The sequence below is a fragment of the Hyperolius riggenbachi genome, chromosome 3 (assembly GCF_040937935.1).
Source record: "Hyperolius riggenbachi isolate aHypRig1 chromosome 3, aHypRig1.pri, whole genome shotgun sequence".
In the NCBI taxonomy this organism is placed as follows: Eukaryota; Metazoa; Chordata; class Amphibia; order Anura; family Hyperoliidae; genus Hyperolius; species Hyperolius riggenbachi.
Window position 1 is genome coordinate 341,986,213 of NC_090648.1, and position 16,428 is coordinate 342,002,640.

General features: G+C 41.5%; 1 protein-coding gene across 2 annotated transcripts in view; it reads right to left on the reverse strand.

The window, feature by feature from the left end:
* Window positions 1–16,428, reverse strand: part of CHPT1 (choline phosphotransferase 1) — a 77,175-nt gene that overhangs the window by 15,519 nt on the left and 45,228 nt on the right. For both annotated transcript variants that reach the window (XM_068276968.1, XM_068276967.1), the window contains exons 3-5: window positions 11,714–11,855; window positions 9,656–9,740; window positions 967–1,098 (exon numbers count right to left, since the gene is read on the reverse strand). In XM_068276968.1, the coding sequence (XP_068133069.1) occupies window positions 967–1,098; window positions 9,656–9,740; window positions 11,714–11,855 (359 nt within the window). The remainder of the gene's footprint in view (window positions 1–966; window positions 1,099–9,655; window positions 9,741–11,713; window positions 11,856–16,428) is intronic.

Consider the following 16,428-nt stretch of genomic DNA (forward strand, 5'->3'; position numbering starts at 1 on the left):
AAAAGATTACCCATGCAGTTATTTGTACATTTACATTGTTTTTTACTTTAGTCTGATGTAACTATTTTCCAAATTAAAATGTCATGCTGCAAAGGGATTATGCCAGCCACACCTGGGCATGAACATGGCAGTAACCATATCTTTTAAACAAGGGTTCATTGTTAGCACTAGCTTTGCCTGCAGCCTTGTGAAGAGAGCCCAGTCAGCTCAGTGTTTCCTGAACAATAAGGAGCTTGTCCGTCAAGGATTAACAATTTAAATACTTTTTGATTGTTTTATGATTTCATCTTTTTTGTATGTATAGCCTGGGATATTTATTTCTTTATACTATGTATCAAGTCCATCACAAAATGAATGCAGTCTGCTGGGATCATTTAACAATGATTAAGCACAGTGTGCGATAATTGTGTCATCTTCTTTAAATTGCTTTAAAGCAGGTTTTTTATTTCTAACTAATCAGTCATGTTAATTTCCTTTTATTACCTCAAGTTCAATACAGGAGGTTGAGGTACTTACGGTATGTGCACTTTTTTTTTAACAATATAATATGTACCATATTTAATGTTTGAATACATATTTAATAAAAATAGCAGTTAAAGGTTAAAATGTATTGAAACATTTTAAATTGATAAATCAAATATGCCCTAAAAAGCTCATCAAAGGCTCTCCTAACCCACCTTACAGTAGTCAGCATTTGAGCTGACTGCAGTGCAGGAGGGTTCCAAATTCCAAATTTTGCTCCTTGCATCCCTGCACATACAGCCCCAGCACCCTCTGATTCTCTGCTGGGGGATACTGCTTTTATGGTACTCTCCTAGCACACAGCTGCTATGTACACAATTTAGGAGAGCTTTTGATACGCTATCCAGGGAAAATGTAATAGCACTTTAAAGGACACTTCAGGTTCTATTTAAGCAGGATAATTGTATACAAGTATAGGATTACAAATAGTAATGTATTACTTACAGCAACAGTAGATCCATTTTTCCCCACACCACCACTCAGAATAACTCTAAAGTAATTGTTACAGGAATAAATGGTTCCCAGTATAATGCCCATGAGAGGAAAAACTTTCAAGGGGAGTCCAGTCACAGGAATCTTCAAGTAAAAAAAACACACAAAAATTAAACATTGTTCAGAGATCACATTGCTCAGAATGGTAAATATTACATATGTACATAATCTAATTCAACAACCAACAAAGATGGTGTAAAGTGCCACACACAAATCAGATGACTGAGGCTACATACACATTTGTTCACAATGGTTTATTCAATAATCTAAGAATGATCATTGTACAAAATTGCTACTTAGCTATCTGATGTGCAGCCTATTCTGTTCTAAGGAGAGGGAAAAACATCTATCATTGGTTTTTTTACACAAATGCAACTATTACACTAAGGAAATCTGAAGTGAAGGAGATCTGGAGGGTGCCAATGCTGACTTCTTTTCGGAAGATTCTTATTTATATGGCTGTTTTTGGCAATGCTATGTTTAATCCTATCCTGCATGCAAGTGTCTCTGCGTCATCAACTGAATGGTTGTGTGTCCCTGGCTTTTTTGTATTGAGCATGTGCGCAGCCAGGGCAGTTAGGACACAGGGCCGGATCTGACAGTTTGCCGTGTGTGGTTTACAGAGGTTCTCACTGCATTGTGGGAAATAACAGCTTTTTCCAACTGTCAAGCAAGCAGCTCCCTGCGTACATATAATTCAGACACTGGTGGGGAACGAGCAAGCGGGACACGCATGTGCGCACATTGTGAGGGGGGGGGGGGTATAGCGGCTGTGACCTAGCGCTTGTCTTTTTAATGGGCGGGCCTTTTTACTAGTTTTGTAATAATTTCCCTCAAATAAATACACCGATCAGATGCTCTGACTCCATGCCTTTACGCTTGTTCCAGATTCAATACTCCAATTACACAATCCAATCAATCAGCATAGCCAGTATGCAATTTGTATTTTAAGTCATTTCCCTCTTATTTCATACCAGATTCTGTCTGCTCTATGGTACAGCAGCAGAAACAGATAAATTACCTTTTAAAAAGCCATCTAAAGCCTACAGTCCCTGGCAGCACTGATGGCGGATAGTCTCTCCCTCCAAATATCAGAGGTCACCGTTGTTAAACAACAAGTGGGCTGCTGATTTACCGGCAAGCCCATTTTCTGTATGAGGTTGTAATTCAAAACTTCTTGTCTGTATGAGGTTCTAATACTTTTTAATGATTTAGGGTTTTTTTCGCCAATTATGCAGTTTAGCACTGAACCATCCAAAATAATCTTTTACTGCTTCTGACTGGTGAAATTCCAGTCTGCATAAACTTAGCCTCAACTCAAAAGTATTCGCTATGCTGGCTGCTTCCTAAATGGACACCACTGACAACCATTCTGGGTTCCTTATCAAGGCAGATAAAGATTAGAGCAATCACCCGCTCCCCAAATGACTATGCTCTGACCTCTCTGTATTGGTGCAGAGGTAGGTCAGCATCTGACAACAGACGGTAGTACCCTGCCTGCAGTGTGTCAGATATCAGCTTCCCAGAACATTTTCTGTAATAACACAATACTGCATCCATACGATCATCTAATAACCCCCTTCCAAAAAACTAAGGTTATGATCTCTATGGATTCCCACAAAATCCAGTTCCAAATTGTTAATGTAGTTAAATAATTGACAGCCTAGGATCTGCATATAAGCATGGCCCAATATCTGTAGATGGCATTCAACTAACTGTGCATAAAGATGTGTTAATTCTAGTTGCTAAGTGCCAAAATAGTATGCAGCAACAAATTATGAGTAGCTGGTTACATTGTTCAAAGTGCATCGACATGATCCTTAAAAATGCTTTTGGAAGCTGCATGATTTGTGCCATTAAGTGACACAGAGTAAGCATTATTTCTTATGACCCAAGGAGTGGTGACTTGTGACAAGTAAAGGGTACATGTGCCTGGTATGGTTTGCCTCCCACTGCATAAAGACCAGGTGGAGGTCACTGAGGCCATGGAAGTATCTAGAAGTGGACTATTTTTAAAGGACACTTGAACTAAGAGGGATGTGAAGGCTGCCATATTTATTTCCTTACTAGCAAAACCAGTTGCTGGCTGTCCTGCTGATTATCATCTGCCTCTAATGCTGGGAATACACAATTAATTTTTGGCAAATTTACGATAGATTTGCTGATCATTTTTCTGATCGATTTCCATTCACTTCTATTAGAAAATTGATCAGAAAATCGATTAAAATCAGATCGGAACTGTTGGAAATTATCTATCGAGCCATCTATCTGCCGAAAAACTCATGGTGTATTCCTAGCTTTATACTTTGGCCACAGGCCCTGAACAAGCAAGCCGATCAGGTGTTTTTGAAGACTTAATTGGGTGCATGCTTGTTTCAGATGTGTGATTCGGACACTACTGCAGCCAAAGAGATTAGCAGGCCAGGCGACTGGTATTAATTAACCACTTAAGGACCAGGGGTGATTTGGCTGATCTGTGCAGCGTGGGCGCTACAGCCCACAGCACAGATCAGCAATGAGGCTGGGTGATCAGACTTACCCCCTTTTTTCCCCACTAGGGGGATGTCCTGATGGGGGCGGGTCTGATCGCCGCAGGCTCTATTTGTTCAGCGGGGGGGGGGGGGGGGCTGTTCAAAGCCCCTTTCTGCAGCCATTTTCCGCCTCCGTCCCCTTCCGCGCCTCCCCTTCCTGCTATGGGCAGCCGCCTAGAACAGATGCCGGCGAATCAGAATGCGGCGATCCCCGGCCAATCAGAGGCCGGGGATCGCCGATCTGCCTTATGGCGCTGCTACGCAGCAGCGCCATATGATGTAAACAGCGGGGATTTCTTCCCCACGTGTTTACATTACGTGTGCGAGCCGCAATCGGCGGCTCGCACACTGTTCACGGAGACACCCTCCGTGAACTAGTATGGAAAGCGGCCGTTTCCATGCAAAACCACTAACGACCCGCCAACGCCTATCGGCGTTAGGCGGTCGTTAAGTGGTTAAAAGGAAATACATATGGCAGTGCCCATATTCCTGCGCATGTGCGGTTCAATCTTAGAGAACTGCGCAGGACGTGTGATGATGCGTAGCCGGCCAGCGTGATGACGCGTATCGTCCGTGGCGGGAAGCAGACCAGACGACTTTAGGCCAAAGATGCAGAATGGAGCCGCCAGCAGGACTGGGAGAAGAGCCAGGAGGCCGCCAGAGGACCTCGCGGGATATGGTGGGCTGGAGGAAGCCCCAGGTAACTGCAAATTCTGATTGTACAACCTGTTCAGGGTCCCTTTAAGAGTCTACCATTGCACTTTGAGCAATGAAACCAGATGCTCATGATGTGTTGCTACACTGCAATTTGGATTCACAGTGGTCAGTTGCATAACGCACATGCAAATGTGTGTGAACTGCAACTGAGACTGGACATAGACTTTAATGCAAAGCCTGCATGCAGCAAGTTAGAACAACGCAAACCATTACTGTGAACAGCTCCATAGAATTTTATGGGCAGTAAGTTGACATGCAGAATTTTTCTGCAATGCAACTGAGCACTGTGAACCTAGCCTTAGGAACTGGAGTTAAAATACATTTATATGCACAGCTTGTTGAATACCAGCTAGAGATATAGGGCCATTCTTATATGCAGATTGTGTAGTGGTAATTTAGACACATTTACATTTTGGAACCAGATCGTGTGGCCATATTTTAAAAGGGTTAAATGTATACATATTTAAATGGGTATCACTTCCACCTTAACCTCTTGTAATATGTCAAACAGAGTGTGAAAAATATACAAAACACTAAGTGAAACTAGAAAAAATATTAGTTGAAATGCTGCAACAAACAGTTATAATAACCATGCCCTATAACCCATTCAGTCAGCAGAAGTGATGTGGAGTCATTTATACCAAACTGCAAAAAATGAAGATAGCAGGAAGTGGTCATTGGCTTCCATTGTATATTGTGGACTTGCATTTAGAAATGCAGTGGACAAAATGGAAATGTTAAGAACTAGTTGGTGTGAATTGGCCCATAGAAAAGCAAAGAGCCAGTCTTGCCAGGCAAGATGTTTTGAATGTTCATGTGAGCTACTATGCATGGATTGAAAAAAATATTTGACGTTTATGTCAAAAGCGATTATTAAAGCAAATAAGCAACAGTTAAATGTGAAATGGAATTTTCTATGAACCAAAACCTTCATCAGACTTATAACAAAATAGGTACAAACAACAAATTGCATAAAAAGTTGATATATGATATTTATAATATTGAAATCATTACCTTTAACACTCTTTCCAAATGCAAGATTACTTCCATTGGCAGCAATAAGTGAAAAGAGAAGACATAAATGCCCCACTAAATCATGAAGTAAAATCAAACTTTACATTTGACTTTTAACCTATTGAGGGTTTCTATTGAGAAGTTCTGGTTTATGTGGAGACAATGATTTTATGAAATCATTGCATGTAACATAGTTTGAGAACATAATTCAATACTAAAAATAACTGGATTTCATGAATACAAAGAAAGTGAACTTGAAGGACCCTGCTCTGAAATTTGAACCAATGTATCAGTTGGGTGACCAAAAGGGTTATTGGCAGTCGTCTGTGACACATTTAAACCTGGGATGCTAAAGCCAAGGTGAATGATGGAAGGCAAGTATTGCTTAGAGTATGGTGCTGGGTGCTGGTAGCAGGGTTAGTATTAAAGAATAAGGTATAGGAAAGAATGGCAAATGTTAGTTTTAGACATTAGGACAGAGTTAAACAGTTAGGTGTTGGGGAGGCATCAAGAAAGAGTTCATGTTAGTGGGGAAAGTAGGAATAGGCATCATTAAAGAGAAACCATAAACAAGAATTGAACTTCATCCCAATCAGTAGCTGATACCCCCTTTCCCATGAGAAATCTTTTCCTTTTCTCAAACAGATCATCAGGGTAGTCTGTATGGCTGATATTGTGGTGAAACCCCTCCCACAGTGTGATGTCAGGACTATGGTCCTCACAGTTCCCGGTCTGGGAATCTCATTGCATTGTGGGAAACAACAGCTGTTTACAGCGGTTTCCAACTGCCAAAAAAGCAAGCAGCATCTCCTTCCACTGATATCACCCGCCAGCAGTAAAGATGTCACCATGTGATAAATGTCAGAATGTAAATCAGGGAGATGAAAGATTTTACAATGGGCAAACACTGACTAAATCATTTATACATAATTATTGTAAACATGAAACACTTTTTTTTATTATATTATTATCACTGGAGTTCCTCTTTAAGCTGCTATCATCAGTAGAGGGGACAGGTAGGAATCAGAAAGAGAAAAAACGCGTGGAGGAGTGGTTAAGGTTAATGCTGGCCATACACTTATGGATTGCCACCCAATGTGGCAAGACGGTCGATTCTTATAAGAGCAAAATTTATTCCTACCACACAGCACAATGATTTTCAATAGATTCCAACAGGGAAACGATGGAAAATCGATTGAAGCGCAGAATTGTACTATTCAATGCAAGGCTATAAGCCGCCAATCTCATACCACTCCTACCCAGTCTCCTGTCTGATTGATAGTTCCAGTTGATCTTTGTTCAAAATCGATTGACAGGACATTTGGGCGATCTATTACCAGCAAACTTACTTAAACTCTACCGTCATATGAAAAAATAAACCTGGTCAGTATTCTAGACTGAATCTAGCTTGTGTACAATTGTCCTCTGAAGTCACTTAAAGATACACTGGATCTTCAAGTGATGGCAGTGTCCAAGTGCATTTGTCCCCCTCTTTACCCCTCCCATCAGCAGTCTCTCCATTGTGTGCAGCGCCGTTGTGTGCGGTTTCTCCAGAATGATGTGAAATATCTGCTTAGGTAAAGCGGGGAAAGGTTAGCAAAGCTGTTCAATAATAAACCATACTGTTTCTTAGCAAAACAATAACTGTAGTATACAGTATATTGTAATACAAAAGCAATTTCTATACGCAAACTTGGATACAGGTGCACAAGCAATCTTAAACAGACGGCAAACACATGCTTTATCTGTATACATAGAGCTGTGAAAATAACCCATGGAGATCAATGAGGCAGATTTATCAAATCCAATGCAAACAAAAGTGAGGATGATGCCCAGATCAAGAATTCATATTGGTTCCTCATAGCAACTGCTCCATGTTTTCACCAGTTGAGTTCAGTTTTTCTTGCACTGGTTTTGATGTTGACATTGCATAGATCAGAGAACATGCACATAGTGTGGAAGCATTCATGTAAAGATCATGCAGGATTCCTTGCAGCCGTCATGCTGTCCACCATGCCGGCACACTCAGTAAGCCTGCACTTTAGCCCCACGGGGCTCTTCTATTGGGAAGTGCAGAGGTGACTCACTCTTGCTGTGGGCCTGTGTTAGCTGTAGCGGTAGCCGTAGTTCTGGCTGGATCTCATGGACATTTGTTGCAGCTGGCTTTAACGATCTAGCATTTGGACTGGTATTTGAGTCATTCAATTGCATCTCATGATTAGATTATGTGCACAATACCCTCTGTGTTTGCTGACAGGGGTTGATAGGTGTAGCAGCGCTGTGTGTGCACGGGATGGCCATTCTGTATTTTTACATTTTATTTTGCAAGTAATTTTGTCTATATGTAGTAAATAAGGTTATGATATTTTATACAGTAGTAAGAAAAAGTATGTGAACCCTATGGAATCATATGGATTTCAGCTCAAATTGGTCCTAAAATGTGATCTGATCTTCATCTAAGTGACAATAGACAATCACAGTCTGCTTAAACCAGGCATGGGCAAACTTGGCCCTCCAGCTGTTGAGGAACTACAAATCCCACAATGCATTTGCCTTTATGATTCATGACTGTGGCTGTCAGACTCCTGCAATGCTTTGTGGGACTTGTAGTTCCTCAACAGCTGGAGGGCCAAGTTTGCCCATGCCTGGCTTAAACTAATACCACCAGGGATGCTCAAAACCGAATTCGGGTAAAACCCGGATAGTAGCTATCCGGATTTCACCCTGCTAATTAGAATCAGCTGTACGGGCTGGGCAGGTGGGGGTCAATCTTACCTGTCCAAAGTCTTCTTCGGTCCGTCCCTCGGCGCCTCCCACGATGCGGTCCAATCCGGCGTCACGTGACTATACACTTCCTCCTTCAACCCGGAAGGAGGAAGTGTTTGTCCTCACGTGATGCCGGATTGGACCGCATCGTGGGAGGCGCCAAGGGACAGACCGAAGAAGATGTCAGACAGGTAAGATTGACCCCCCCGCACAGCTTATTCTAATAAGCAGGGTGAAATCCGGATAGCTACTATCCGGGTTTTACCTGAATTCGGTTTTGAGCATCCCTGAATACCACACAAATAATAAAATGTTTCCATGTTTTTATTAAACACACAGTGTATACATTCACAGTGCAGGTGGAAAAAGTATGTTAATCCTTGAATTTAATTGCTGATTGGTTGAAGTTATTGCTGCCAAAAGGAGGTTCAAACGTTTTACTGTAGTTGCAGATCAGACGTGCACAACGGTCAGGAGTAATTCTTGACTAGAGATGGGCCGAACCTCCGATTTTCGGTTCGCGAACCTCCGCGAAAGGTTCGGTTCGCGAAAAAGTTTGCAAACCGCAATAGACTTCAAACTTTGAAAAATAGAAAAAATTCTACCGGCTGGAAAAATGATAGAAAACATGTTTCAAGGGATTGAATACCTGGAGGCAGACATGATTGAGTGAAATACACATCAAAAGTCCCAGGCAAAAATCTAGAGTTCACATAAACCCCTATTTTAAGGTAAATTTTCAATTACAGGCCTACTCTGCCCTCCTCCCTTCTTTCCTCCCTTCCTCCCTCCTCCCTCCTCCCTACCTCAGGTAGAAGGGTCTCATCTGCCAGAGAATTATAGTATTTCAAAAGCCAGCTTACATACCGTGGCTGGGAATTGAACCCAGGTCTCACTGTGTGGTGGGCAAGTACCTTAACCGCTGTACCACCAACACTACTAACTGAAGCTAGCCTAGCATGTACCATTTCTGCTCAATCCAAGAGAAACATTAGGTTGCTTAAAGGGAACCTTAACTGAGAGTGATATGGATGTTTCCTGTTAAACAATACCAGTTGCCTGGCAGTCCAGCTGATCTCTGTGGCTGAATCACACCCTGAAACAAGCATGCAGCTAATCCAGTCTGACTTCAGTCAGAGCACCTGATCTGCATGCTTGTTCAGGGGCTGTGGCTAAAAGTATTAGAGACACAGGATCAGCAGGCGATTCAGGCAACTGGCATCATTTTAAAAGGAAAAATCCATATCCTTCTCAGTTTAGGTTCCCTTTAAGGATTTGTAGCATAAAAGCCAACTCACATTTTCTAGGGTTTCACATACTTTTTCCACCTGCACTGTGAATGTTTACATGGTGTGTTCAATAAAAACATGGAAACATTTAATTATTTGTGTTGTATTAGTTTAAGCAGACTGTGATTGTCTATTGTTGTGGCGTAGAGGAAGATCACATTTTATGACCAATTTGTGCAGAAATCCATAATTCCATAGGGTTCACATACTTCTTATTGCTATCGTATGTAGACTGTTCTCAGATTCCTTGACTTATACTCCTCCATTTAAATTCCCTTTTCATTTACTATTATTCATATAAAAGATACAAGATTATTGCATTACCTGGATGTCCCAGAATGTAGAGCCAAAAAATGCAGACAACAAAAACACAGCAACTACAGAAAGCTGAAGCTCTGTGACATCAATCCTAAAATGAAAAAAAAAAATATGTTAAGCAGTGCTAAGCTGACCTGATGAGATTGTTCATGTTTTATAAGCATCCATCACATATATTATGGGCCTGATTTACTAAGGGCATTGCCATAGTTCTGCAGGCATCATAAGTGATCCAGCAAATTTGGACTTACTGTCTGCTATTAGAGAATAGGAATTGCTACCCTCATCTGGGTCATATGACAGGCAAGGTTGTTGAGAGGTATATACAATTGTGATTACCTGATTGGTTGTGTGATGCAGCATCATCATTGTGAGGATTTTTTATTTATTTTTTATAAACTGAGGATATGGGAGTCAGATTATTTTTGTACCCACTCCATAGCCCTGCAAAGGCTGTGGAGTAATTTTGGGTACCTGAAGTCGGTGGTTTCATGAACTGAGGGATCCGGAGTAGAATGAATGATTTTTGTACCAACTCCACAGCCCTGATAAGATGTACAATGTCCCAGAGTAAAATGCACTGTACATTACATTTTTTTTGTATTAATTTGACAGCCCCAAAGCTTCTGGCACCCGCAGGATTTTGACTAGTCGATCTATTTGTCCTTGTCTACTCATGGAGGATTCTCAGACTTTACTTTCAAAAGCCCTCCCTGAACAGCAATGGCAGTGGCCAACTTACAGAAGAGTGTGCAGTGAGGACATAGGCTGGATGGTATATTTGTATAAGTCCTTTCCAGGGAGTGCTTTGTAAAAACATTTTACTTTGGGACAAATGTACAACACACACATTAGATACACACACTAGGGATGATCAATGGTATGCACATTTTTATGAGTTTATGCAAAAGTATGTACTTTTTTATGCAAATATATGCAGCTTGAAAATGGACCAATCAATTTAAACCTGGGTGGGACTTGATTGGGCCATTTTCAAGCTGTATATATTTGCATAAAATGTATATAAACCTGCATTAACTCGGAAGTATTTGCATCTCTTTGATCATAATATATCTATATGCCGACAATGCCGAGAAAGGCATTGTCACTGTGCTTAATGTATATAAATACATTGGAATCTCTTTTTCCTAAACTCCTTGTGAGTCACCTTTTTATCTATAAAAATATACCTTGCCACCTCTCTCACTATTTGGGCGCCTCCCACACTTGTTCCAGTCGATCTTTTTGCACCCTACGCTTGTAGGGTATTCGCCGCGCAGGGTTTGCGGGTTGAATATAATTTTTAGAGTCGCAACTGAAATCTCTTCTGAAAGGCTGAGTGGGTACAGCTTTTCCCTACATGCCCATGCAAGTGGTTGCCTCAGGGAGAAACCCATCTTTGGGAGTATACTTTCACATTTGCTTTGTATTCGCTCTACCAGACGATATTACACCAGAACGGGCTCCCGATGTTCGTGTGTCCTTTTTTGTCTCACCAGTACTGGCCTTAAAGGGAAGGTCCAGGCATATTAAAAAAAAACAAAACCCACTTACCTGGGGCTTTCTCCAGCCCTTGGCAGCCGTCCTGTGCCCTCACCGCAGCTCCGGTGGCTCCTGGTGTCCTCCACTGCAAAAGCCAACTTTGCCAGGTCGGCTTCCTGGTGGGCTTCTTGTGCGTTCCACTGCGTGGGTCACGTGGTCTGGCCGATGTCATCAGGATTGTACTGCGCATGCCCAGCAGTTCTGCACCTGCGCAGTACAATCCTGATGACGTCGGCCGGACTACGTGACCCATGCGGTGGAGCACACAGGAAGCCGACCTGGCGAGGTCAGCTTCTGCAGCAGAGGACAACAGAGCTGTGGCGAGGGCACAGGAAGGCTGCCAGGGGCTGGAGGAAGCCCCAGGTAAGTGAGTTTTGTTTTTTTAATGTGCCTGGATGGATCTTTTACGCCAAGTATTATTCCTAGTGCACATAAAAACTATATTTAGTATTAACTTACTGGAAATACAATAGGCATTGTATACAAAGGTGAAATGTACATAATACAAGACAAACAACTTACATTCCAAACCTCAGTGTACCCGACACATAGGCCTGCCACTGAGCACAAAAGAACATGAACATGCTGATGAAGCAACAGAAAAACATCCAGCTGGGCATTGTTCCAAGCCGTACTGCAACAACCGTCCCCAGTGCCACAAACACTACACAGGAAAAAAAAACAACATCTGTTATGTACACAGCCGTCAGCACACCTGTTTGCTGGCAACACACAACAAAAAGTGAAACTTCTGTCAAAGATCTCTTGCTCTTAGCATGCCTAAGGATTTAGTATGATTGTGAAATATACAGCTTCACAGTAAATTATTAATACAAAAATAATGCCACATCTGGAATCAGGGTGCAGGACCCACCACTATAGGCGTATTTTTTAAAAAGTGCGATTTGCGGCAAAGGGAAATTTGGGCGCATGGTGGCACACGCTATTGGGCACTGAAACCCTATGTTAGTTACCTGGTAACTTCATTTTTAGTAACCTCCAGGACAGGTCCACCATGAGACGACATAGGCTCCTCCCAGGAACAGGAAACGTCCAATTGAGTACTCTATAAATTTTATCAGACACCCTCACTTGCCAGTATAACACAAGAACTGTTCTTTAGGTAACACCAAGGGTGTCATTCATATTATTATCATTAATATAAATATATATATATATATATCCCTTAAGTAGGGTGGGTTACGGACCTGTCCTGGAGGTTACTAAAAATGAAGTTACCAGGTAACTAACATAGGGTTTTTCCAGTAACCTCCAGGACAGGTCCACCATGAGAAGATGGGCAAGAATCTTACCATTTAGGGTGGGTTAGCTGCCTGCAGAACTTTTCTTCCAAAAGATTGCTGTCTTGCAGACATCAGATTCACCCTGTAATGTCTTGAGAAGGTGCCAAGGCTTGACCACGTAGCTGCTCTACAGATTTCCTCTGGTGTAGCGCCCGCTCTGCAGGCCCATGACGTGGCTGTTGCCCTAGTAGAATGGGCTCTTACAACCCCTGATAAGTTTGACCCTGTCAACTTATAAGCCTCCTCTATACATAATCTTATCCACTTTGCTATTGTTCTTTCAGACATCTTCATGCCCTTAGAGGCCCCTATAGTATTTATAAATAAAGCTCTAGACCTTCTAATATCTGCTACTGCTTCTAAATAATTTATCAAACATCTTCTGACATCCAATGATGGTTCTGTATTATAAGAAGGTAACGTAATCTCCTGAGATCTGTGAAACCTCGTAGATACTTTCGGTAGAAATTCTTCACATGTCTTCAGAATCACCTTATCATTGTAGATAGTGCAGAATGGTTCATCGCAACATAAAGCTTCCATCTCACTTACTCTTCTGGCTGACGTAATTACTCTTAATAGCATCGTTTTCATTGTTAATAACTTCAATGATATATCTGACAATGGTTCAAAGGGCTCTTTCTTCAACACCCCCAAGACTAAGGATAAATCCCAGGTAGGGATCTTCCTAACAATCAATGGTCTCTTCCTCTCTATAGATCTAAAAAATTGAATGATAAGAGGATCCTCTGCTAACTTAACATCTAAAAATGTTGACAATGCCGCCACCTGGACCTTCATAGTACTAAGGGCTAAGTTCTTTTCCATTCCATCTGCAGAAATTCCAAAACCATAGGAATAGTATCACCTGAAAACCCTGACTGTTTCTGCCACATATTGAACGTCTTCCAATATTTTAGATATATCTTACGAGTTATATTCTTTCTACAGTCTAATATTGTCGTAATTACTCTCTCTGAAAGACCCCTCTTTCTCAGAGGAGACCTCTCAGAAGCCAAGCGGACAGGTTTAGATTTGGAATGCAACCTGGGCCTCTTCTTGACTTCAAGATCACTGATTCCTTTTGTGGAATCCTCCATGGACCGTCCAATCTCATCTTTAGAAGTATTGGATACCAACTTCTTCTTGGCCAGTCTGGTGTTATCATGATCACCGTAGTCCTTGACTGTATCAACTTCTGTAACACCCGAGGTATTAACTGAATCGGAGGAAATGCATACGCCTTGTTGAATACCCATTTCTGGCTCAGTGCATCCACTGCCTCTGCCCCCTCTCTGGGATTTAGTGAAAAAAATCTTTTGCATTTTGTGTTTTGTCTGTTCGCGAATAGGTCTATTTGAGGACGACCCCACTTCCTGACTAATACTCTGAATATCCTGTTTGATATCTCCAACTCTGTATCCGATAGTCTGTGTCTGCTTAGAAAATCCGCCATGTTGTTCAAAGATCCCTTTAGATGAATTGCTGATAACGATAGGAGATTCTCTTCTGCTAACATCAATATTTCCATCGAGAGCTCTAGAAGCTTTTTTGATCTCGTTCCTCCCTGACGATTTATGTATGCCACCGCTGTGGTATTGTCTGTCCTGATCTGAACATGCTGTCCCCTTAATAGATGTAATGACTGCATCAGAGATTCTTTTATTGCTCTTAGTTCCCTGTAATTTGAGGACTGGTTTCTTACTGTTCTTGTCCAAAGACCCTGAAGAATTCTTCCCTCTAAATGTGCACCCCATCCTAGTAGGCTTGCATCTGTAGTCACCACCTTCTGTGTGGGATAACTCCATAATCTTCCCTCTGTGAGGACCTTCTCTGTCAACCACCATTCTAGTGACTTTAGAACTAGTTCCGGTAACGTTAATGTCTTCTCCAGATCCTCCTGTTTCTTGCTCCAGTTCTCCATCATCCAGAACTGTAGGTTTCTCGTGTGCATTAGAGCCCACTGAACAGCTGGAGAAGTTGATGTTAGAAATCCTAATACCTTCATGATTTCTCTTATTGACATGGTTGGATCTGCCTTGCAATCTACTATAATTCTTTTTGTCTTTAATACTTTTTCTTCCGTCAGATAAAGTCTCTGTGTCTGTGAGTCTATCAAGACTCCTAGAAATTGTATTCTTGATGTTGGTTGAAGAACTGACTTGTCCCAGTTTATGATCCATCCCAGATTCTGTAACTGCTCTAGAACCGTCTCTGTGTGATCCTCTGCCTGTTTGTTCGACTCTGCCACAATCAGAAGGTCGTCCAGATAAGGGATAACTAGAATCCCCTTTGTGTGAAAGTCTTTTATCACCTCTCCCATTACTTTTGAAAATATTCGGGGAGCTGACGATATTCCAAACGGTAGGACCTTGAATTGAAAGTGCTGAACTAGTTTCTTTTTCTTTACCGCAAATCTTAGGAATTTCTGGGACGAGTCTCTTACTGGGATGTGCCAGTATGCATCCCTTAAGTCGATATTTGTCATTACACATCCTGGGGTCAGTAAGTTTCTTACAGAAAAAAATCGATTCCATCCTGAATCTTAGATAAGATACAAAGGGATTTAAAGGCTTTAGATTGAGTATTAACCTGAACTTCCCCGTCGGTTTTCTTACCAGGAAAATCGTCGAGTAAAATCCTTTGTGTTCCTGACTCTTTGGAACAGGGACCACTACCTCTTCCTTCACCATATTCTCTATGCTGTTTACCAACGCGAATCTCCTTTCCTTGTCTCTTGGAAGAGGAGTCGCCACAAATCTTTTTCTTGGAAATGATTGAAACTGAATTTTGTATCCCTGTCTTACCAGATTGAGAATGAAATCGTTTTTTGTTATTTTTGACCATTGGGAATAGTACTGCATTAGCCGACCCCCAACTCTTCCTTTGGCGTCACTTCTTTTCTTTATTGTCTGCGTTACGAAAAAGAAAATTCCTTCTCGCTTCTTCCTTATTAATGGCCCAGGGTTTCTTTCTCTGTTGAAACTTATCCCTATTATCCTGCCTGTTTCTCCTGAAAAATCTTTTGTTCTGAATAAACTTCTTTTTCTTCGGAAAACCTTTCTTCCTATCGGAAGTTCTCTCCAATATTTCATCCAGCTGGGCTCCGAACAGCAGTTCTCCATCAAAAGGTATATTACACACCCTAGCTTTGGAGGCCTGACTTCCATCCCAGTTTTTTATCCAGAGATTACGTCTGGCCGTATTAATTAATGCACTTGTTCTAGCATTTACTCTAATATTTTCTGCTGCAGCATCCGTAATATAATCTGTAGCCTTGGCTACAACCTCTAATGATTCTAAAATTTCTTTTTTAGATGCCCCTCTCTCGACATTTTCCTGAACCTTCTTTACCCAAAGGGCTAATACTCTTGAAACACAAGTCGTAGCTGCCGCAGGTCTAAAGTTAGCTCCAGCTGAAGACCAGGCCTTCTTTAAAGCAAATTCGACTCTCTTATCTTGTGGGTCCTTGAGGTATCCCAGATCCTCAAATGCTAACTCGTTGTCCTTATTCACTTGTGAGAAAGCTGCATCTAATCTGGGGCATCGATCCCATGTCTTTATATCCCCCTCTGAAAATGGAAATCTTTTAACAAACCCTTTGGACATGAATAATTTCCTATCCGGAAATTTCCATTGACTCATTATAGTATTCTTAGTGGATTTGTGAACAGGGAATGTCAGTGGTTCTGATGGCTCCATTCCCTGATATAATTTATCATGAATTGATATTTCTTCCGTCTTTTTGGGTTCTATTTTAAGAGTGTTATTAATAGCTAAAATGAGTTCATCCGTCTCATCCGCTGGAAATCTGAATCTAGAAACCTTCTTAAGATCCGACTGACTTTCCACACTCCTTACTGAGGATGCATCAGACTCATCATCATCTCCTTCATTATCCTCATCCTCTTCCATAGCTTCCTCTTCTGATGA